This window comes from Cetorhinus maximus, chromosome 12 (genome assembly GCF_964194155.1).
Source record: "Cetorhinus maximus chromosome 12, sCetMax3.hap1.1, whole genome shotgun sequence".
NCBI classification, from domain to species: domain Eukaryota; kingdom Metazoa; phylum Chordata; class Chondrichthyes; order Lamniformes; family Cetorhinidae; genus Cetorhinus; species Cetorhinus maximus.
The window spans coordinates 79,017-101,432 of NC_135890.1; the positions used below are offsets into that span (position 1 = coordinate 79,017).

Genomic DNA, 22,416 nt, shown 5'->3' on the forward strand with positions numbered 1-22,416 from the left:
CATTCAATATGATCATGGCTGATCCTCTATCCCAATGCCGTACTCCCACACTCTCCCCATACCCCTTTACACCTTTAGAGTCCAGAAATCTATTTTCTTCTTAAATATATTCAGTGACTTGGCCTCCACACCGTCTGTGGTAGAGAATTCCATAGGTTCACCACCCTGTGAGTGAAGAAGCTTCTCCTCACATCAGTCCTAACTGGTCTACTCCATATCCTGAGATTGGGACCCCTTGTTCTAGACCCCCAACCAGGGGAAATATCATCCCTGCATCCAGTCTGTCCATCCCTGTCAGAATGTTATATGTTTCAAGCAGATCCCCTCTCATTCTTCTAAACTCCAGTGAATACAGGCTTAGTCGGCCCAATCTCTCCTCATACAACAATCCTGACATCCCAGGAATCAGTCTGGTGAACCTTCGCAGAACTCCCTCTATGGCAAGTATATATGGTAAGGAGACCAAATCTGCACACAATACTCCAGGTGTGGTCTCACCAGGGCCCTGTACAGCTGCAGTAAGACATCCTTGCTCCTGTACTCAAGTCCTCTTGCAATGAAGGCCAATATACCATTTGCCTTCTTAACTGCTTGCTGCACCTGCATGCTTGCTTTCAGTGATTGGTGTACAAGGGCACCCAGGTCCCTTTGTACATCAACATTTCCCAGTCTATCACCATTTAAATAATACTCTGCCATTCTGTTTTTCCTACCAAAATGGATAACTTCACACTTATCCAAGTTATACTGCGTCTGCCATGTATTTGCCCACTCACTCAACCTGTCTAAATCGCCTTGAGCCTCTTATCACCTTCCTCATTGCTCACATTCCCACCAAGCTTTATGTCATCAGCAAACTTGAAAAATATTACATTTGGTCCCCTCATCTAAATCATTGATATATATTGTGAAGCTGGGACTCAAGCACTGATCCCTGCGATACCCCACTAGTCATCACCTGCCACTTTGAAAAAAAAGATTTATTCCTACTTTCTGTTTCTTGTCTGCTAGCCAATTCCCAATCCATGCCAATATATTACCCCCAATCCCATGTGCTTTAATTGTACACACTAACCTCTTATGTGGGACTTTATCAAAAGCTTTCTGACAATCCAAATACATCACATCCACTGGTTCTCCCTTATCTATTCTGCTGGTTACATCATCAAAAAAACTCCAGTAAGTTTGTCAAACATGATTTCCCTTTCATAAATCTATCTTTGACTTTGCCTAATCCCACTGATATTTTCTAACTGTTCTGTTATCATGTCCTTTATAATAGACTCTAGCATTTTCCCTACCACTGATGTTAGGCTAACTGGTCTGTAATTTCCTGTTTTTTCCCTCCCTCCTTTTTTAAATAGTGGGGTTACATTTGTCACCCTCCAATCTGCTGGGACTGTTCCAGAATCTACAGAATTTTGGAAGGTGACAACCAACACACCCACTATTTCCATGGCCACCTCCTTTCCTGCCCTGGGATGTAGGTTAACAGGCCCTGGGGATTTATTGGCTTTCAGTCCCATTAATTTCTCCAGCACTATTGTTTTAGTAATACTAATTTCCTTCAATTCCTCCTTCTCACTGGACCCTTGGTTTCCTAGTATTTCTGGGAAGTTATTTGTGTCTTCCTCCACGAAGACAGAACTAAAGTAATTATTGATTTGGTCTTCCATTTTCTTGTTTTCTATTATAATTTCTCCCATTTTGGAATGCAAGGGACCTACATTTGTTTTCAAAATCTTTTTTTAAAAAATACTTATAGAAGCTTTTAGTGTCCACTTTTATGTTCCTGGCAAGTTTACTCTCAAACCCTATTTCTCCTCTCTTAATCAATCTCTTGATCCTCCTTTGTTGAATTCTAAACCATTCCCAAGCCTCAGGCTTGTTATTTTTTCTAGCAGCTTTATATGGCTCCTCTTTGGATCTAATACTATCCTTAATTTATTTTGTTAGCCATGGTTGGCCGGCTTTTCCTGTTGTGTTTTTGAGCCAGAAAGGAATATATAACTGTTGAAATGTATATTTTCGTTCCTTAAATATTAACCATTGTCTATCCGTCTTTTAATGAAGTTCCCCAATCTATCTTAGCCAACTCATACCTCATACCTTTGTAGCTTCCTTTGTTAAGTTTTATGACTCTGGTTTCCAATCGGACTACTGCACTTTCCATCCCAATGAGGAATTCTATCATGTTATGGTCACTGTTCCCTAAAGGACCCCACACAACAAGATTATTAATTAAACCCTTCTCATTGCACAAAACCAAATCAATACCTGTTCCCTAGTTGGTTCCTCAACATACTTGTCTAAAAAAACATTTCATACACACTCCAGGAATTCATCCACCACCATATTATTACTAATTTGGTTTGTCAAGTCTATATGCAGATTAAAGTCACCCATGATTACTGTAGCACCTCTGTTACATGCATCTCTAATTTCCTGTTTAATGCCATCCCCTACCTTACCACTACTGTTTGGAGGCCTATAGACAACTCCCACTAATGTTTTCTGCCCCTTGTTCTTTCTTATCTCTACCCAGACTCATTCTACATCTTGATTTTCTGAGCCAATATCCTCTCTCACTATCGCACTGATTTCATCCTTAACTAACAACTCCACACCACTTCCATTTCCGTTTGGCCTGCCCGTCCCAAGTATTGACTACCTTTGGATATTCAGTTCCCAGCCTTGGTTACCCTGCAGCCATGTCTCCATAATCACAAGCATATCGTACCCATTTAGATCTATTTGCACTGTTAATTCATCTACCTTATTCCAAATTCTCTGTGCATTCAGATACACCATCTTTAGACTTGTCTTTTTAACATTTTTACACATTTTTTGTACTATGGTCCTATTTACTGCCAGGACTTGTTTCCTCTGCCTTACACTTTAGCTTTCTACTTTTTTATTTTTCATTCCTATCTTTGTTTTCTTCTCTTGTGTCTCCCCTCTCAGGTTCCCATCCCCCTGCCAACTACTTTAAATCTTCCACCACAGTACTAAAGAATACTGCTGCGAGGATATTGGTACCCGTCCTGCTGGGGTGCAACCTGTCCAGCTTGTACAGGTCCCACCTTCCCCAGAGTTGGTCCCAATGCCTCAGGAATCTAAATCCCCTCCCTCCTCTTCTCTTTTCTCTTGAGTTGCTAGAAGCTGCTACATCACAGTACACGCTTTAACATCTCAGATGGCCACTCCTCGTACAGCTTGCCATCTTTTTAAAATGTATTTTCTCCCTTTCGATCTGTAAATCCCATTGTTTCACCCTGGCTTTGGAAGTTACTTTTCCCAGAACATGAAAATCTTTCATGTTGTCATTATGGCCAGCACTTTTGGGAAATAAATTTAAGAGCTTTGCCTTATCTTTTTGTCAGTTGTAAAACATCTTATTGTGTCTCTTTGAAACTCAAACAACTTCTCAACTTATCTACAATTGCAAACGTTAGCTCTAACCTATTTACCTATCTTACTTAGCTCATCCATTTTTATTTCAAAATGCCTGTTTTACACTTAACTCCTTTGATGATTCAAACCTTGCAGTCTGACCGTCTCTAGTTTAATTGAATTAGGCACACACAAACATACACACACAAGCCTGCTTCAGTATCCCACAGTAATACTAGGAAAAAAAAAATTCATTTGCATTTGTAAGGAACATTGGCTTAAATTTTGCCGACTGGGCAGCTGGCCTGACATTGGCAGGAAATGTGAGTTTCAAGCTTGGGTCTTCCCTCCCAATTAATTAGCCACTACCAGGGTTGTTGTCCTGTACAGGATTACAGCTTGATCCGAGAGCTGCTGACCCAATCGGGGGCAACAGCTTAGCAGCCTCAGCAGCGCCACCAGGAAGGGTGGCCACTGCTGACACAGCAGAGCCCCTACAGCAGGAAGGGAAGAAAATCGTCTTTAAAAATTCCAGTGCTTTGTACTTATTTTGTATATTCACAGGATGTGGGCATCTCTAACTGGGCCAGCATTTGTTACCCATCCTAATTGCCCTTGAGAAGGTGGTAGTGAGCTGCCTTCTTGAACAGCTGCAGTCCCTGTGGTGTAGGTACACCCACAGGGCAGTTGGGGAGGGAGTTCCAGGATTTTGACCCAGTGACAGTGAAGGAACGGTGATATATTTCCAAGTCAGGGTGGTGAGTGACTTGGAGGGGAACTTCCAGGTGGTGGTGTTCCCATCTATCTGCTGCCCTTGTCCTTCCAGGTGGTAGTGGTTGTGTGTTTGGAAGGTGCTGTCTAAGTAGATGGTACACACTGCACCCATTGTGCATCGGTGTTGGAATGTCAGAATGTTCAGGGAGCAATCCACCATGGCTCCCTGTCATTTTACCAGCCACCTCACCTGCCTCCCCACCCCCTGGAGCTGGTAAAATCCTGCCCAGTGTGCAATGTATGAGGTATGATAGATAGAACTACTTGTAATTAATAGATTTAATAAAATGAAGATGGTTTTCCATTATAAGCTGGGATGATAAGTGAATTTTTTATATTGTATATATGGGTCACAATGATCTTTCACAATTACTGGAGCGATAACTTTTGTCAGACCACTTCCTTTTCACAGACTTTAAGATAGTTTATTAATCAAGCTGTTTAAGAATAATTATTTCAATTATGTTTATTTGAAAAAGTGCCTGATGTTTATGCCACTGTATTTGTGTTTTATAATTTACCCAGTGGCCACTGCCATTCTATATGAAAATATCGAACAACACAATATGAAACAGTCAAACTCTCTTATAATTTAAAACTGAATATGTTTAATTGACTTACATTTGAGAGGCAGTGAGCCCACTGTACTCTCCTCCTGGTGTGCTGCCATCACTGTTTACACTGTAGCCACTTCCAACGCTGCTGATGGATGAGGCAGTGGAAATAGAAGACTCGGTATTCCTGTGACTGGTGGACTCTGCTGTATAGAGAGCAGGACACTGGGTTAACTCAAAATAAAAACATTCACCACTCTGGTCCAAACATGAAATGTTGCCATTTCCATTGCAGACAAGCTTTCTCAAATTTACTCGTTCTTGAGATATGGATGTTGCTGACTAGGCCAATATTTATTGCCCATTCCAAATTACCCTGGAGAAGATGGTGGTGAGCTCCTTTTTGAATTCAACCGAGTGGCTTGCTGGGCCTTTTCATAGGGCAGTCACAAGTCAACCACATTGCTGAGGGCCTGGAGTCACTCAAAGGCCAAACCAGATAAAGGCAGCAGATTTCCTTCCCTAAAGCACATTAGCGGACCAAAAGGGTTTTACAACAATCCAATAATTACATGATCACCTTTACTGATACTAGCTATTTTTCCCAGATTTCTTTAATTAACTGAGTTTAAATTTCCCAGTTCCCATAGTGGGATATGGATTTATGTCTCTAAATTATTAAAACAGTCCTTTAACATAATCATTATGCCACCATACCCTCTTAAAGTGTGAAAAATCTGAAAACTCAATGAAGGTGAGGAAAATAGTTGAACTGCATTAAACGGTCATACTTCATTGTCACAAATCCTTGTCATTACAAACTCCCTCTTCCAACAAGAATTTCCTTCGGTCCTGTTGAAGCTCTAATCACACTCACAAAGCTACAACTTCTGATGAGAAGGATACAAAGTAAACATTTAAAATTGTTCAAATACGAACTGTGCCTGTATAAAGTGCGATATAAGCTTCTCCAAATAATGAATGCTTTCATCCTAACATTGTTACATTTTTATTCAGTTTCAATAGTGCAAATCTCAACTGAAATCATGTTTTGTATAATCAAATTTCCATTATTAACATACTGACATATTATTTTAGATTTTTGGAATTAATTTTATCAGAGCCTGTTCATTAACACTTTCTCTTCACCTTAGGATAAGCTACATAGTTGTAATATAATCAACACATATTTACATAGTAATAAGAATACATCACATGATTAGTGAGGTAGATACTATCATTAGTGATAAACATTAGCCTGAACACCAGCAATTCCTGACACTGCTGTGGATTATGGGAGATCAATTATTTCCATCTGTGAACTCTGAAAATTATATTCCTTTCTGCAAAAATAGTCTAGTTAGTTCTACTTATAACCAATTTTTTTTTCCTTCATAATTGAACCTCAATAAAAACAAAAGCTGCCTTTTGTAATCTTGTCTATGAACGCGACTGCTACTCAATCAAAAGTTGGGCAGTTTTCTGTTGTCAATGAAACCTGGTTAAAGTGCAAAAGTCTCTATGATCAGGGTTTCAGCCCTTATGATAAAAGTGGTATTCAAACTGATGATTTGTGCGAGAAGTATGCTTGCTGCAAAGGATTATTGAAAGCTGTGTACAAGCAGGTTCTATGGGGCTTCCTCTTATAATCAACAATAGTTTGAGTTACTTTTTATAGTAATTGGAGATAGAAATACTGTACCTTCAAATAATTTCCTGTAAGGTTGTCAGAAAGGTGAAGAACACAACATAAAACTATTTTCATATTATTTTCAAATCTCACTTTACAACTATTATTAGAAAGATTAAAAGTGAAGTTAATTTGTTGGCTTCATTTGCAAAGAAGGAAAAAAAGAGACAAAAGAAGTCACAGGTGAAATAAAGAAAGGATATCAAAAAGATAAAAAATGTGTCAATGTGATCATCAACTGCTAACTAATTTAGTATAAAAGAGAGAGGGTAATTCGCACCTCTCCCATAATTCCGGATATCACTACTCTATCCTTGGTGTAAACTGCATAACTCTCTCTTTTATTCTTTTGACGAGCAGAAACCCACAAAATATTTAGGGTGAAATTAGTATCTTTCTGCAACAGTAGTTCTGTAAATCATCAACCAATGACATTCCATCCTTCCCATGCCATCCCTCTCACAGCATAATCATCACATCCCCCATTCCATTCCTCCTCATCCCACCTTTTCCCCCCATTCATATCTCTTAGACCATCCCAGCTCACCTCCCATGCCATTCCTCTCTTCCCCACTCCTCTTCTATGCCGTTCCTCACTACTCTTTCATGTGGCTGACCACTCGCCTCCCATGTCATCCCTCCAACCATGCTGTCTTCCCTCCCCCTCCCTCCCATGTTGTCCCTGCCTTCTTAACCACCCCTCCTCCTCTCATTAACACACCCAACCTCCATGCTGTAACCCTTCCTCTCCCCATGTCACCTGTTCCCCTCCACCCAACTCCCAGGCTGTCTCCACCTCTCCCCCCATCTCATCCCTACCTCCTCCCTTCCATGTCATTGCCCTCCACAAATCTTCCCATATCCTTCCCAGCTGCCTTGCCATCTTCTTCCTCCCCCCCCAGTCATACCATCTCCCCCCTCCCACTCCCTCCCTGTCACATGCCCATCCCCCTGCCCTTCATCATCAGGAGGCCAGTAGTCGAGGCTGGGCAGTGGTGGGGTCCAGGTGTCAGTAACTGAGGCATCCAAATCAAAGCATGGACCACTCATAAAATGCAGACAAACAGAAACTGAGCCGGGACTGAGTTCCTTGCAGGGTGCATTGGTAGTGCTGTTGGGACGGCTTTAAACTAACTCAGCGAGGGTGTGGGAACCAGGAGACTGTATGGGAGAGTAATACCAGGGTGCACAAAATACTGGGAGAGACAGAAAGTACTGGAGAATAGTAAGTTAATAGGTGGAGTTGGAGTAAGGGAGAAAGTCATTAAGTTTCAATCAGGGTTACTGTGCATGCAGTGAATGCACGGAGTATAGTGAATAAGATTGGGGAGTTACAGGCGTAGATTGTCATGTGGAAATATGATATTGTGAGGATAACAGAGACCTGGCTCAAGGAAGGGCAGAACTGGGTGTTAAATATTCCCGGGTACAAGGTGTTCAGAAGAGATAGGAAAGGAAGGAAAGGAGAAGGGGTGGTGGTATTGGTTAAGGAGAGCATTGCAGTGCTGGAGAAAGAGGATGTCCCAGAGGGTTCAAGCACAGAATCAATTTGGCTAGAGCTAAGGAACAAAATGGATGCGATTACATTGCTCGGTGTAGTCTATAGACCGGCAAATAGTGAGAAGGACGTAGAAGAACAAATCTGCAGGGAAATTACAGAGAGATGCAGGCATTATAGAGTAGTTATAATGGGGGACTTTAATTACCTGAATGCAGACTGGGACATTGGTAGTGTAAAGGGTGGAGAGGGGCAAAAGTCCCTAGATTGTGTTCAGGAAAATTTTCTACAGTAGTATGTGTCCCATCCAACAAGAAAAAATGCACTATTGGAACTGGTTCTTGGAGATGAGGTGGGCCAAGTAGATCAAGTGTCAGTGAGGGAACATTTAGGGGACATTGTACATTTTAGGGTGATGATAGAAAAGGACGATAGGCAATCCAGAGTAAAAATAATTAACTGGACAGAAGCCGACTTTGATGGGGCAGGAATGGAGCTGGGCCGGATAGATTGGAATGAAAGATTGGCAGGAAAAACTGTAGCTGAGTAATAGGCTACCTTCAAAAAGAATTGGTTTGGGCACAGTCAAGGTATATTCCATTGAAAGAGAAAGGTAGGGCAAACAAACCCAGAGCTCCCTGGATGAAAAAGGAGATAGAAATTAAGATAAATAAGAAAAAGTGCACTTATGACAGATGTCAGTTAGAAAATACAATTGAGAACCAAGGGGAATACAGAAGGTTCAGAAGGGGAGGTACCGGAGGACTGGAGAAATGCAAACGTAGTTCCATTGTTTAAAAATGGATCAAAGGAAATGCCAAACAATTATAGGCCAGTTAGTCTTACATCGGTGGTGAGCAAATTAGTAGAATCAGTCCTGAGAGATAGGATTAACTGTCATGTGGAATGACATGGACTAGTTAGGGATGGTCAGCATGGATTTGTTAAAGGAAGATCTTGCCTCACAAATTTGATTGAATTCTTTGAGGAAGTGACAAGAAGGGTTGATGAAGGTAGTGCAGTGGATGTTGTGTACATGGATATTAGCAAGGCATTTGACAAGTCCTCACATGGCAGATTGGTCAGGAAAGTAAAAGCCCATGGGATTCAGGGTAACGTTTCAAACTGGATAAAAGGTTGGCTTTGTAACAGGAAACAAAGGGTAATGGTCAATGGATGCCCTTGCGAATGGAAAGCTGTCTCAAGTGGTATTCCACGGGGCTCAGTGTTGGGACCCTTGCTGTTTGTGTTATATATTAACGATTTGGACGTGAACGTTGGGGGCACGATTGGAAAATTTGCAGGTGGCACAAAGATTGGCTGAGTAGTACCTCCCCTTCTGAACCTTCTGTACTCCCCTTGGTTCTCAATTGTATTTTCTAACTGACATCTGTCATAAGTGCACTTTTTCTTCTTTATCTTAATTTCTATCTCCTTTTTCATCCAGGGAGCTCTGGGTTTGTTTGCCCTACCTTTCCCTTTCAATGGAATATACCTTGACTGTGCCCAAACCAATTCTTTTGACAAGGTCCCACATGGGAGGTTAGTTCAGAAGGTTCAGACACTTGGTATCCATGGAGAGGTTGTAAACTGGATTCGAAATTGGCTGTGTGGGAGAAGACAGAGAGTGGTAGTGGATGATTGCTTCTCAGACTGGAGGTCTGTGACTAGTGGTGTGCCTCAGGGATCTGTACTGGGACTATTGTTGTTTGTTGTCTATATCAATGATCTGGATGATAATGTGGTGAATTGGATCAGCAAGTTTGCTGATGACACTAAGATTGGAGGTGTTGTGGACAGCGAGGAAGGCTTTCAAAGCTTGCAGAGAGATCTGGACCAACTGGAAAAATGGGCCAGAAAATGGCAGATGGAATTTAATGCAGAAAAGTGTGAGGTGTTACATTTTGGAAGGTCAAACCAAGGTAGGACATACACAGTAAATGGTAGGGCACTGAGGAGTGCGGAGGAACAAAGGGATCTGGGAGTTCAGATACATAATTCCCTGAAAGTGGCGTCACAGGTAGACAAGGTTGTAAAGAAAGCTTTTGGCATACTGGCCTTCATAAATCAACTTATTGAGTATAGGAGTTGGGATGTTATGGTGAGGTTGTATAAGACATTGGTGAGGCCAACTTTGTAGTATTGCGTGCAGTTCTGGTCGCCTAACTACAGGAAGGATATCAGTAAGATTGAGAGAGTGCAGAGAAGATTTACTAGGATGTTGCCGGGTCTTAAGGAGTTGAGTTACAGGGAAAGATTAAACAGGTTAGGACTTTATTCCTTGGAGCGTAGAAGAATGAGGGGAAATTTGATAGAAGTTTACAAAATTGTGAGGGGTATAGACAGAGTAAATGTGAGTAGGCTCTTTCCACTTAGATTAGGAGAAATAAACACGAGAGGACATGGCTTTAGGGTGAAAGGGGAAAGGTTTAGGGGGAACATTAGGGGGAACTTCTTCACTCAGAGAGTGGTGAGAGTGTGGAACGAGCTACCATCTGACGTGGTAAATGCAGGCTTACTCTTAAGTTTTAAGAATAAATTAGATAGATACATGGATGGGAGAGATCTGGAGGGTTATGGACTAGGTGCAGGTCAATGGGACTAGCGGAATAATATTTCGGCGCAGACTAGAAGGGCCGAATGGCCTGTTTTCTGTGCTGTAGTGTTCTATGGTTCTAGTGGATAGTGCAGAGGATAGCCATAATCTCCAAAACGATATAGATGGGTTGGTGGAGTGGGCAGTAAAGTGGCAGATGGATTTTAACATAGAGAAATGTGAGGTCATACATTTAGGGAGGTCAAACAGTTACAGGGATTACAGAATAAATGGGAATATACTGGGATTAAGAGGGTTAGATGAAATGAGAGATCTTGTCGTACATGTACACAGGTCCCTGAAGGCAGCAGTTCAAGTAGATAATGTTGTAAAGAAGGCATATGGAATGCTCTCCTTCATTGGCAGAGGTATAGAATATAAAAGTAAGGATATAATGTTGGAATTGTATAAAACACTGGTGAGGCCACAACTGGAGTATTGTGTGCAGTTCTGGTCACTACATTACAGGAAGGATGTAATAGCTCTGGAGAGAGTGCAGAGGAGGTTTACAAGAATGTTGCCAGGGTTAGAAAAGTGTAGCTACGAGGAGAGATTGGATAGGTTGGGGTTATTTTCCTTAGAACAAAGAAGGCTGAGAGGTGACTTGATTGAGGTGTACAAAATTATGAGGGGAATAGAGTGGACAGGATAAAATCGTTTCCCTTGGTGGAGGATTCTAGAACCAGGGGACATAGATTCAAGATAAGTGGCAGAAGGTGTAGGGGGGACATGAGGAAGAACTTTTTTATGCAGAGAGTAGTGGGTGTCTGGAATTCGCTGCCCAAGTTGGTGGTAGAGGCAGAAACTCTAAACTCTTTTAAAACGAACCTGGATCTGCACCTTAAGTGCTGTAAGCTGCAGGGCTATTGGCCGGGTGCAGGAAAGTGGAATTAGAAAGGACACCTGGGTGTCCTCAGGCTGGCATGGACAAGATGGGCCAAATGGCCTCCTTCTGTGCTGTAACTTTTCTATGGTTCTATGGTTCTAAGGGAGGTGAAAAAGCATATTAGAGAAGCGAAGAGAGGTTGTGAGAAAAGACTGACAGCCATCATAAAGGGGAATCCCAAAGTCTTTTATATACATATAAATAGGAAAATGCTGGTAAAAGGGAGAGTAGGGCCGATTAGGGACCTAAAAGGGGATTTACACATGGCCGAAGGGGCCACGGCTGAGGTATTAAATTAATACTTTGCATTCGTCTTTACCAAGGAAGTAGATGCTACCCAGGCCATAGTGACAGACGAGGAAACTCTATCACTAGAAGGGTTCAAAGTTGATAAGCAGGAAGTGTTGAATAGACTGTTGGTACTTAAAGTTGACAAGGCACCAGGACTGGGTGAAATGCATCCAAGGATGTTGAAGGAAGTGAGAGTAGGGATAACAGGGGGACTGGCCATAATCTTTCAGTGTTCCCTGGACTCTGGGATGGTGCCAGAGGACTGTAGAATTGCAAACATTACACCCTTGTTCAAAAAAAGTTGTAAGGATAAGCCCAACAATTATAGACCAGTCAGTTTAACTTCAGTGGTGGGCAAGATTCTAAAAACAATTATTCAGGATAGAATTAGTAGTCACATGGAAAAATATGGGTTGATAAAGAAGAGCCAGCATGGATTTCTAAAGAGGAAATCGAGTTTAACTAACTTGCTGGAGTTTTTTGAAGAGGTAACAGAAAAGGCCGATGAGGGTAATGCTGTTGATGTGGTGTACATGGACTTTCAAAAGGCATTTGATACAGTGCCACACAACAGACTTGTGTGAAAAGTTATTGCTCATGGAATAAAAGGGACAGTAACAACGTGGATACAAAATTGGCTAAAAAATAGGAAGCAGAATGTAATGGTCAATGGATATTTTCCGGGCTGGAGGAAGGTTTGTAGTGGAGTTCCCCAGGAGTCGGTATTGGGACCCTTGCTTTTCCTGATATTTATTAATGATCTAGACTTGGTGTGCAGGGGACAATTTTAAAGTTTGCAGATAACACAATGCTTGGGAATGTTGTGAACTGTGAGGAAGATGGTGTGGAACTTCAAAAGGACATAGACAAGTTGGTGGAGTGGGCAGATGGGTGGCAGATGAAGCTCAATGTAGAGAAAAGTGAGCAGATGCATTTTGGTAGGAAGAACATAGTCTATAAATAAAGAACATAGAATATGAAATAAGGGGTGAAAATTTGAAGGTGGTGCAGGAGCAGAAAGACCTGGGTGTATATGTGCATAGATCATGGAAGGTTGCAGGACAGGTGGAGAGAACAGTTAATAAAGCCGATAGTATCCTGGGCTTTATTAATAGGGGCATAGAGTACAAGAGCAAGGAGATTATGCTGAACTTATATAAGACACTCGTTAGACATCAGCTGGAGTATTGTTACAGTTCTGGGCACCACATTATGGGAAGGATGTGAACACATTGGAGAGAGAGCAGAAGGGGTTTACAAGAATGATTCCAGGGATGAGCAACTTCAGCTATGAGGATAGATTGCAGATGTTGGGACTGTTCTCCTTGGAGAGAAGAAGGCCAAGAGGAGATTTGATAGAGATGTTCAAAATCATGAGGGGGCTGGACAAAGTAGATAGGGAGAAGCTGTTCCCGCTAACAAGTGGATCAAGAGCGAGAGGGCACAGTTTTAAAGTGCTTTGCAAAAGAAGCAAATATGATGTGAGGATAAATGTTTTCACATGAGTGGTTCGGATCGGGAATGCACTGCCTGGAAGTGTGTCGGAGGAAGGTTCAATCGAGGAATTCAAGAGGGCAATAGATGATTATTTGAACACAAACAACATGCAGGGGTACAGGGAAAAGGCAGAGCCATGGCACTAGGTAATAATACTCATTTGGAGAGCCAGTGTACACATGATCTGCAGAAGGGCCTCCTTCTCTGCTGTTAAAATTCTGTGATTCTGTGAACCCTCCTATAAAAATAATCAAGAGGTTACATGGGAATCAAGCCCCAAGAAATTCCTGTAACTTTTCCCATTTATCACAACATTGTACAGTCAATAGGTTTACCCTCTATTTGCACAGAATAGCAGAAAATTCCCTTTGTCTATGTAGTGTATTGAAAATGGCATTGTGCATTTTGTTCATTTAAGGCTACTATGCACATATGCACCAGTAGAGGGAGTCTAAAAGGAAATTAAAAGGATCCATGTTTTAAAAGCATGTGCAGTTCTGATTCTAAATTATTCTTATGGAATATCTTACTACTTATTCCCAAGAGCTTCACAGTGGCAACTAGGATGGTAAAACATAGGAAACATTGCTTTCAGGTATGAAACTTTTGGAAGGTGTCTCTTTCTACAGACAATATTTTAAGTTGGGGAGAGGTTGTGGTAGACAGGAGGCATTCCAGCCCGGAATTAGCAACAGGAAAGCCTGTACAATGCATTTTTTTTCCACCCATACTGATCTTGCCAGGAGAAACATCAGATCAAAAAACTAATAACCTTCGATGATTACACATAAGCTTTTCTTGAAAGGAACAAGGTCCTAAATCTCTGATTATACAATTCAGAACTATCATCCCGATTTGCGTGTTGGCAAAACTGGTTGTGTTGTTTTGAAGGTTGATGGCAGGTTCTGCAATGACAGATAATAAAAGGAAAAAGACCTTCCCTTTCCACTAACAACCCATATCACACCCAAGAAAAAACACAATAGATGAAACAATTGTCTTCTAATGCACTAAGCTGGAAAGAAATGAGACAATTGACCAATAGTGCCAGCAATTTAGGGATCGAAATGTGATTTCAGTGATGTGGAATATGTTGACCAGGAAAATTAAACACAGATAATTGAAGAAAAAAAACATTGGAAAAGCTCAGCAGGCCTGGTAGCATCTATGGAGACGGAAACAGAGTTAATGTTTCGAGTCCAAATGATTCTTTCTTGGAATTCTGAAAATTACAGTTCTGAAGAAGAGTCATGTCCTGCTCAAAATGTTAATGATGGCCGGGATTTTGCGGCCCTGCCAGCACCGGGCATGCTCAGTGGCATGGGCGGATAATATGGCACGACCAGTTTCACGATGGCATGAAACCAGTTTGTGATCGTCCGCTCAGCCTGATGAATGGCGTTTCCTGCCATTGCAGGTCAGGAACCTCATTCTAATATATCTGCATATCATTTTTTGGTCAGCCCACTGGATTGTCTGTCCATATTGGCAGGAAAGCATGTCGACATGTTTCACAACAGCACATAATAGGCGTGCACTGGCGAACTGCACTTTGAGGGGAACTTGGAGGTGAGTGCACAGGAACAATGTGTAGCACTTGTCAGGGTCACCTGTGGGCTTCAAGCTTGAGGAACATTTGGGAGGGTGGGGGTGGTTAAGGGCAGCCTTGCTGTTGAATATAGGGCACAAACATTTGGGGTGGACAATGGAAGTGGCCACGTATTAGGGAAACCTGGGTAAATGACCATTCCTCTTCAGCTGAGACAGTTCAGGTGCAGCCACATTGATATGATTGGAGTTGGGCTTCTAGCTTATTTGCCCACTCGAGCAATGCAGAGGCATGAAAGTGTCACCAAGTGCTCCAAAGCTTTTCACCCCTTCGGCGCAGACTGCAAAGTCACAAGCATTTTAGTGGACTACAGAACAGTTGGACAACTGCACATGTTGTGCTCTGCACATGTTCTCTTTGCTAAAGCTGGCCAAGGAGCAGTCACTGGTGGAGGCGCTCACAGCCCCTTGCAATGTCATCATCCCGGTTTGGAATAGTCTCCCCCATGGTTCAAGCTAACAGTGCAGCCTTGCACTGCAGGTTAGGAGAATGCCTGCACCTGAGCTGAGAGGGCAGCCTGCAGTCCAGTGGGCAAAGCTGCCGCCAATTGGTCGGGTGGAGTGGGGTGGAGTGGGTGAGGTTTCGGGCAGCCATGCAGTGCACTAAACTCTGGATATCCAAGTGGTGCCCAGCACTCTCCAGGATGCATTAAGGGGCCTTCAGACTTAACCAGGACAGGTTCTTAGTACACTCATGCTAAACAAGTTTCTCTCTGTTTCATCCTACAGGAGGAGTACATCAGGATCATGGAGACTGGTGAACTAGCTTTTGCCTGATGGCCTGCAGAGAGTGAAGTTGACGGAGGAGAGAGCAACTGAGGCTCTTGGATGCGCAGAGGCAGGAGCAGCAACCTCAGGAAGAAGTGGTGACTGGGGCTCCCGCACACACCGCCAAAGAGCCACAGCGAGACATCACTGGTCGGCGCCTCGCGACAATCAGAGGCTATAGGCGCTGCCTTTCATTTCTCCAGAGGATCGAGAACCAGCATCACCAAAGACTGCACATCTCTAGGGAACTGGTTGGTCACATCTGGCAGCTACATTTGGAGGGTCTCTACTGCCAGTGGCCGTGAAAATGACCAAGGCGCTCAATTTCTATGCCATTGGCTCCTTTCAGGGCTTCACAAATGATCTCTGTGGGATCTCACCAGCCTCCACCTACAAATGCATCCATGAGGTCACGGATGTCATCTTTGTGACGACACACAACTTTGTTCATTTCGCCCGGGACCAGGACAGCCAGGATGCAAGGGCCATTGGACTCACCCAGATCTCGGGTTTCCCATCGGTGCAGGTACGATTGGCTGCACTCACATGGTGCTCAGGTCTCTGTTACAACACATGGTGGACTACATCAACTGCAAGGGGTTCCACTCGCTGTATGTGAAGCTGATGTGCAACCACCAGAAACGCATCCTGGTTTTATGCGCATGGTTCCCAGGGACTGTGCATGACGCCTACATCCTCAGTCAGTCACAGATCTCTGGAGCCTTCCAGGATTCACAGAAGCTGCAGAGGCCGTGGCTGATGACGACCATGTAGCGGCCTCAGAGGGAAGATATAACGAGGCTTATGCTACAACTCGCAACTTGGTAAGCAGACCATTGGGAGGCTGAAGATGCAGTTCCGGTGCCTGGGCTTGTTTGGTGGAGCCCACAGAGGGTTTCATGCATCATCGTCAACTGCTGCATCCTTCACAACCTGGCGCTGTAACAGGGAGACGAGCTGGCTGAGGAGGAGATAGAGGAGCTGAAGGTCTCCTCCGATGAGGAGGATGACAACGGGGATGAGGGTGAGGAGGTCCTCGAAGGCGACGATTAAGAGGATGAGGCCCTCGCACTGGTCAGATGAGGCAGGCGCACTCGGGAGGCCCTCAGAGCTACTAGATTTGTGGAGGATGATGACGACATGCAGTGAGGAGACACCATAGATCCTCACATTGCATCTGTGAATATTTGACTCCAGTTTGGCTTATGACAGTGTGAATACCCTCTGTGAGAATGCTCCTGTCATGGAGATGCAGTGGAGGCCCTAATAGTCACTCAATCACAGGAGCTTGATGACGACATGCAGTGAGGACACTCCATAGATCTTCACATGGTCCCTGTGAATGTCTGACTCCTGTCTGGACAAGGACGCAGCCATGAAACTTTAGAAGCATTTGATCCTTTGTCCACCTTCAGCACCTGAGCCCTTCAGGATCACAGGATCACCGGTCACAGATGCTGGTGTGATGGGGACCAGCCCCATATTAAAGGCACTGAGAGCACACAGAGAGAATGATGGAACTCTGTGACGCCTGCCCACTACATTCTGGGAGCAATGACCAGCACCATCGAGGTGCAGACATCACTAATGTGTCCAGTGAGTGTGAAGCCGGACCGTCACTTTGGTCTGAAGGTTACAGACTGCACAGGGAAGAGGCCCTGGACTGAGACACCTGCCTTTATCTTGTGCAGGAACCAAGGTTTCACATCTGAGTGACACGTTCACTGCTCATCAGAGCAAGGAGCCATAGGCAGGGAAACACTTTTGGGAGTTTACTGACAATAGTGAACATCATGTACAAGTGATTAACACCCATGCCCAGGCTGTGAAACTATATCTTCCTAACCTTCCTAACCCTGCTGCTATGTCTTGGTGCTCCCCGGACATCCACAGCGGAGTTGGAGGCAGCCTGCTGACTGCTACGCCCTGTCTGTGATGACCTTGGCGGGCGTCCTCTGGAGGACCCAGACTTGGAGAGCCTCGGCCTGCTTTCGGGGTCCTGTTGTGTGGCAATGACACCTTTCTCAGCCTGTAGAGCTGGAGCTACTGAGGTCACAGGAAGAGGGAATTCGGATGGGCCAGACACTCCCGGAGTCACTTGGATGGATGGGCCCAGAGTGTGCACCTGCTGATCAGCCTTCTGATGGGTGCCTGGGTGCTCCAGGCTGACTCCTTGAGGAGAAAGGGTAGCTGGAGTGAGATCCAGCTGCCCTGCACCCCTCTCACACAAACACTGTTGGAGGCCAACTATAGCGTCAGTGATGGAGTTGAGCCCGCGCAGCAGTGCAGGAGCGATGTCCTGTACAAAGGTCTCTATGGCGGCCGCCATTCTACCAGTGTTGACCTTGGTGTGTTGGCAATGCCGGCGCTATCACCTCAGCCTGAAGACAGATGGACCCCTCTATCGTGCCTTGCAATCTGAGGAGTGCAGCGGACATCCCTTCCTGATGTTCCCGAGTTTGTCTTTGCAGCTCCAGCAACTGTGACATGACCAAGTCCAGAGGCTCATCATCTGACTCAGACTCAGCAACGTTCTGGCCTCCAGCAGCTCCTCCGAGTGCCGGGGACCTGGGAAGTCCCTGCCTCCGCCTGCTGTGGATCAGGCAGTGCGATTTGCTGTGATCCTGGGGCTGCTCTAGATCTAGGTCCCACCAAGGTGTGTGTCTCTGCGCTGGTGGAGGGTGTGGGTGAGCGCTGTGAGGGGACTTCAGGGAGGGTGCCTCCAGATTCCTCTTCAGAAGTTTCTTCGGGGCTTGGTTGGAGGCCCTGGGTCATGTGCTCCATCGGCTGTTTGACAGATGTGCCTGCGGAAGTGAGGGGAGATAATGAGTGCCTGGCAGTGGCCTGTGAAACAGGACACATCACACAGCCTGGTTATCTGATGGATGTTGCACTGTTGGATCCTCACTTGGTAGAGCAGCGCCGACCTCACCATCAGCACAGGACCGGTCCCGGTCATCGCCGGCCAGCTGGATGGCTCTGTTTTCATAGTCCATGAGGACATTGATTTTGGGCATTCCTCCACCAGTCTGTGACCTCTCCCTCTTGTTGTGTGCCAGCTTGTCCTGCATGAATAGAGATGGAGAGAGTGTAAACAGGCTGTCTGCCAGACCAGATAAGTTTGCCTGGCCTGTGTGGGTGGTGAGTGGTCCCATGGACGGGATGAGGACAATGACGTTGAATGTGAGAGAGAGAATGATGTCCCTTGAACTCACAGTGAGTGAGATCCTTGTTAATCTGTGATGGGTTTGTGAGTGTGTGAGTTGAGAGTGATGAGAAGAGTGACTTACCCAGGCAGAATGGAGGAGATCATTCATCCTCTTGTGGCACTGGGTGTCAATCCTCTTTTGAAGGGCGTTGGTGCTGATCACCGCTTCCCAAGCCTGGTTGATCACACCACTGCCCATCCTGCGGCCAGAGCTGTTGTACAGGATATCTCGGTGGGCCTCCACTGCATCCAAAAGGTGTCCTAGTCTCGTGTCGCTAAACTTGGGGGCTGCAGTCTTTTTGCCTTTCATGGACATCATCCCTGCAGCAGTCATGGGCTGCAGGTGCTGAGATGTGTACACGCGGCTAGAATTTAAATATGGCACCCAGCATGATGAAGCAGCGGGGTGATGGCGGGTGGGCAGATGAATGGAAGGAGACCAAAACCATATACAGAACTTATCATGAAGAGATATTAATATGTATAATGTTATTGGGAATTATTTTAAATTGGACTTGTAGTGGGGTGTCTGTCTGTCGGTGAGAGTGTGTGTGTCTTAATTGGATTAAAGCCAGCTAGTCTGGGTGCTTTATGTATAATAGTTTCGAGATGTAAACAGTTCGGTAAAGAGTACATTTACATTTTGTTGAATAAACCATTCAAAGACTGGGCGTGAAGCCTTGCACATAGCTGGGCAACACCGAGCAATATGTTTATATAACTAATAAAATTGGTGCTATGAAAGGGGTTTTATTGTTAGAAGAGGTGGAGTTTAAAGAGCCTGGTGATACAATGAGAATTTATATTCAAAGGGAAGGCTAGGTATATACAGAAGAGTTTTGTGTGTGAGTCAGAGGCATGTAGCCTGTAAGCCTACAACTGTGTGAAGGAACCAAATTGAAAGGAACCTCATTTTGAATTTGGAAGATAAAATGTGCTTTGCCTGGTGTCTGTTTTAGTCTATGGGTTATTGTTGACTTGGTGAAGATATTTACCTGGGAGTGGTTAATTTGGGGATTTGTTTAAAAGTTATTATAGTAGTAATTTGTAGACATGTGTATCTGTTTAATACCTTGTTAAATTAATAAATGTTTAATTTAATTTATGTAAAAAACCTCTCGAGGCTTGTTAGTTTTATTCCTGACTTCCCAGCTGCATCTCAAATATATCAATTGAAAATATAAGTAATGACAGTTGTTTAAATTTTCCCTCTGGGGTTTTAAATAATTCAGCCTTTACCAACTGCTGTGTCATAAACTCCAGAGGCTGAATTCTCCGGTCGGCGAGTGGGGGCGGGGCCTGATCGCCGAAGCATAAATTGATGTGCGGAGAAGTCGGGTGTGCGCCTCGTTGTCATCGTGTGTCATTTAGATTGTCAGTTTGGTGGGTATGCAGCCAAGTCGGCTGTGCACCCGCTGAATTGTCAAAGGCCTATTAAGGCCATTAGGAAAGTAATTAAAGTTGTTAAGAAAGTTGCCCGTCCAACCTTAATGTTGTCGGCAGGCGAAGAGCCCAGGCGACCTTCACATTTTTCATGAAACCTCATCCACGGGCAGGATGAGGTTTCATGAAGGGTTCATAAATTTAATAAAAATTTTTGAAAAAAATTAATGGACATGTCCCAGCTCATGTGACAGTTTCACCTGAGGGGACATGTCCTTAAAACTTATTTTCAACTTTTTGTTAAATTTTCCAGAAGATAAACCAATCTCCTGGAGGCAGCTCTGTGCCACAGGGAGATGTCTGTGCTTTTTCTCACACAGGCCCTGACTCAGGGAATCCCCCCCCCGCCCACACAGGGAGCACTCAGCACTTCCGGGTGTGCGTCATGCTGGGCGGGTCTTAATTGACCTGCCCGTGTAAACTGTCGGCGCGCACCCGATCGGGGGTGCCGATTGGGTCTGTGCCTGCTCCCGCCCACCCCTGCACAACCCTCCCAATGGGGGGAAAATTCTTCCCCAGATGTTGTCTCACCAATGTCCTGTACAACTATAGCAAAACTTCCCTACTTTTACATTCCATTCCCCTTGCAATAAACAAAACCTTCCATTTGTCTTCCTAATCACTCGATGTATCTGCATGCTGAGTTTTTGTGATTCAAGTGCCAGGATGCCCAGATCCTGCTGTGCTGTTAACAGTATCCACGTTGGGTGGTGAAGTCAAAACTAAGACACAGAACCTTTCCTTGCTGAGAGGGGGCATTCCCTTTGTTCAGTGTCAACACTCCTCACCTCCACCCAGTGTCCAAGCTACCCCCTGGGCAGAGTTTTATGTCCCACAGGCGGGCGTGCACCTGGCCCGATCGGGCCATGATGTCGGGTGAGCGTCCTGATGTCATCACGCACTTGTGCAATATTTCAGCTGGCAGGCGCGAGGAGGTGCTGAATCCACGCCTGCCATTAATTAAGAGGCCACTTAAGGCCAGTAAAAATCCAATTAACAGCGATTTTTCGTTGCCCGTGCGATTTCGCATCCATCGCACAAGCCAAATGATAATTTCAAAAACCTCATCCAGAGGCAGGGTAAAAGGCATCAACAGCAATACCAGTGTCAGTCGTGGGGAATTTGGGACATAGTTTGCTGCTGGTGACTTATTGATACTTGGCAGCTTCATCTCTGTTTGGAGCTTCATTGTTAGCATTTCCAGGCTTCATTTCCAAACTCATTGGTGTCTGCCAGACCCCTGGAGGATTCAGACCGTGTGAACCCTTCCTGGTATCAGACAGCCTTCCCTTACCCTGGGAATGGGGATTGTGGTCTCCGCTGGAGGCACCTCCTCTGAGGAGGAAGAGAGGGGCAGGAGGGAGAGGAGGCCGGGTGTCCCAATGCAGCTTCCAGGGGAGGGACCTGTGGGAGGAGAGGTGCAGGCACAAGGGGGGGCAGGGCCAGCAGGTAGTCCAAGGTGGAAGGGGCCTCAGAAGATGCCACTGGCCTGTTGTCAGGGTTTACCTGGTGATGCAGCTACCTCAATATGTCGAGATGCAATGCTGAAGGAGGCTCTGCCTCTCCAGGGATAATGTGACCTCGATCTGTCAGTTGATTGGGCCTGAGATCACCTCCAGTTGTGTGGGTGGGCACCCCATGCCAGTGGCTCTGAAGGTCACTGTGGCCCTCGGCTTCTATGCCTCAGACTCTTTCCAGGGGTCAGCGGAGGATCTGTGTGGAATGTCCCAATCAGCTGTCCACAGTTGCATAAAGCTAGTGACAGAAGCTCTGTTCAGGAGGGCACTGATCTTTATTCTTTACCATACGGACGTGGCCAGTCAGGCTGAGCGAGCCAGAGACTCCATAGTGATTGCTGGGTTCCCCCGCATCTAGGGTGCAATCGACTGCAGACATGTGGCCATCAAGGCGCCAGCATCCTGAGACACTTGCAGGCGCTGAGGCTCTTCAGTGCTCCTGCCTGACTGGATGGATGGGCTGCTGGGTGACAGGGGCTATCTGTTGAAAAGGTGGCTCATGACGCCTCCCTGCCACCCAAGAACAGAGGCAGAGCAGCGGTACAATGCGAGTCACTTCTCCACAAGGGTGGTGATAGAGGGGACCATGTGCCTTCCAGGATGCGCTTCCGATATCTGGGCCATTCAGGGGGCACAATACAATACTCCCCAGAGCGGGTGTCACTGATAGTGGTTATATGCTGCGCTCTCCAC

The 22,416-nt window shown here is 45.0% G+C and overlaps 1 protein-coding gene across 1 annotated transcript in view; it reads right to left on the reverse strand.

Moving 5' to 3' along the window:
• pcloa (piccolo presynaptic cytomatrix protein a) overlaps positions 1 to 22,416 on the reverse strand; it is a 755,467-nt gene that overhangs the window by 50,600 nt on the left and 682,451 nt on the right. Inside the window, exon 22 of the mRNA XM_078553074.1 lies at positions 4,789 to 4,927. Coding sequence (XP_078409200.1) covers positions 4,789 to 4,927 — 139 coding nt within the window. The remainder of the gene's footprint in view (positions 1 to 4,788; positions 4,928 to 22,416) is intronic.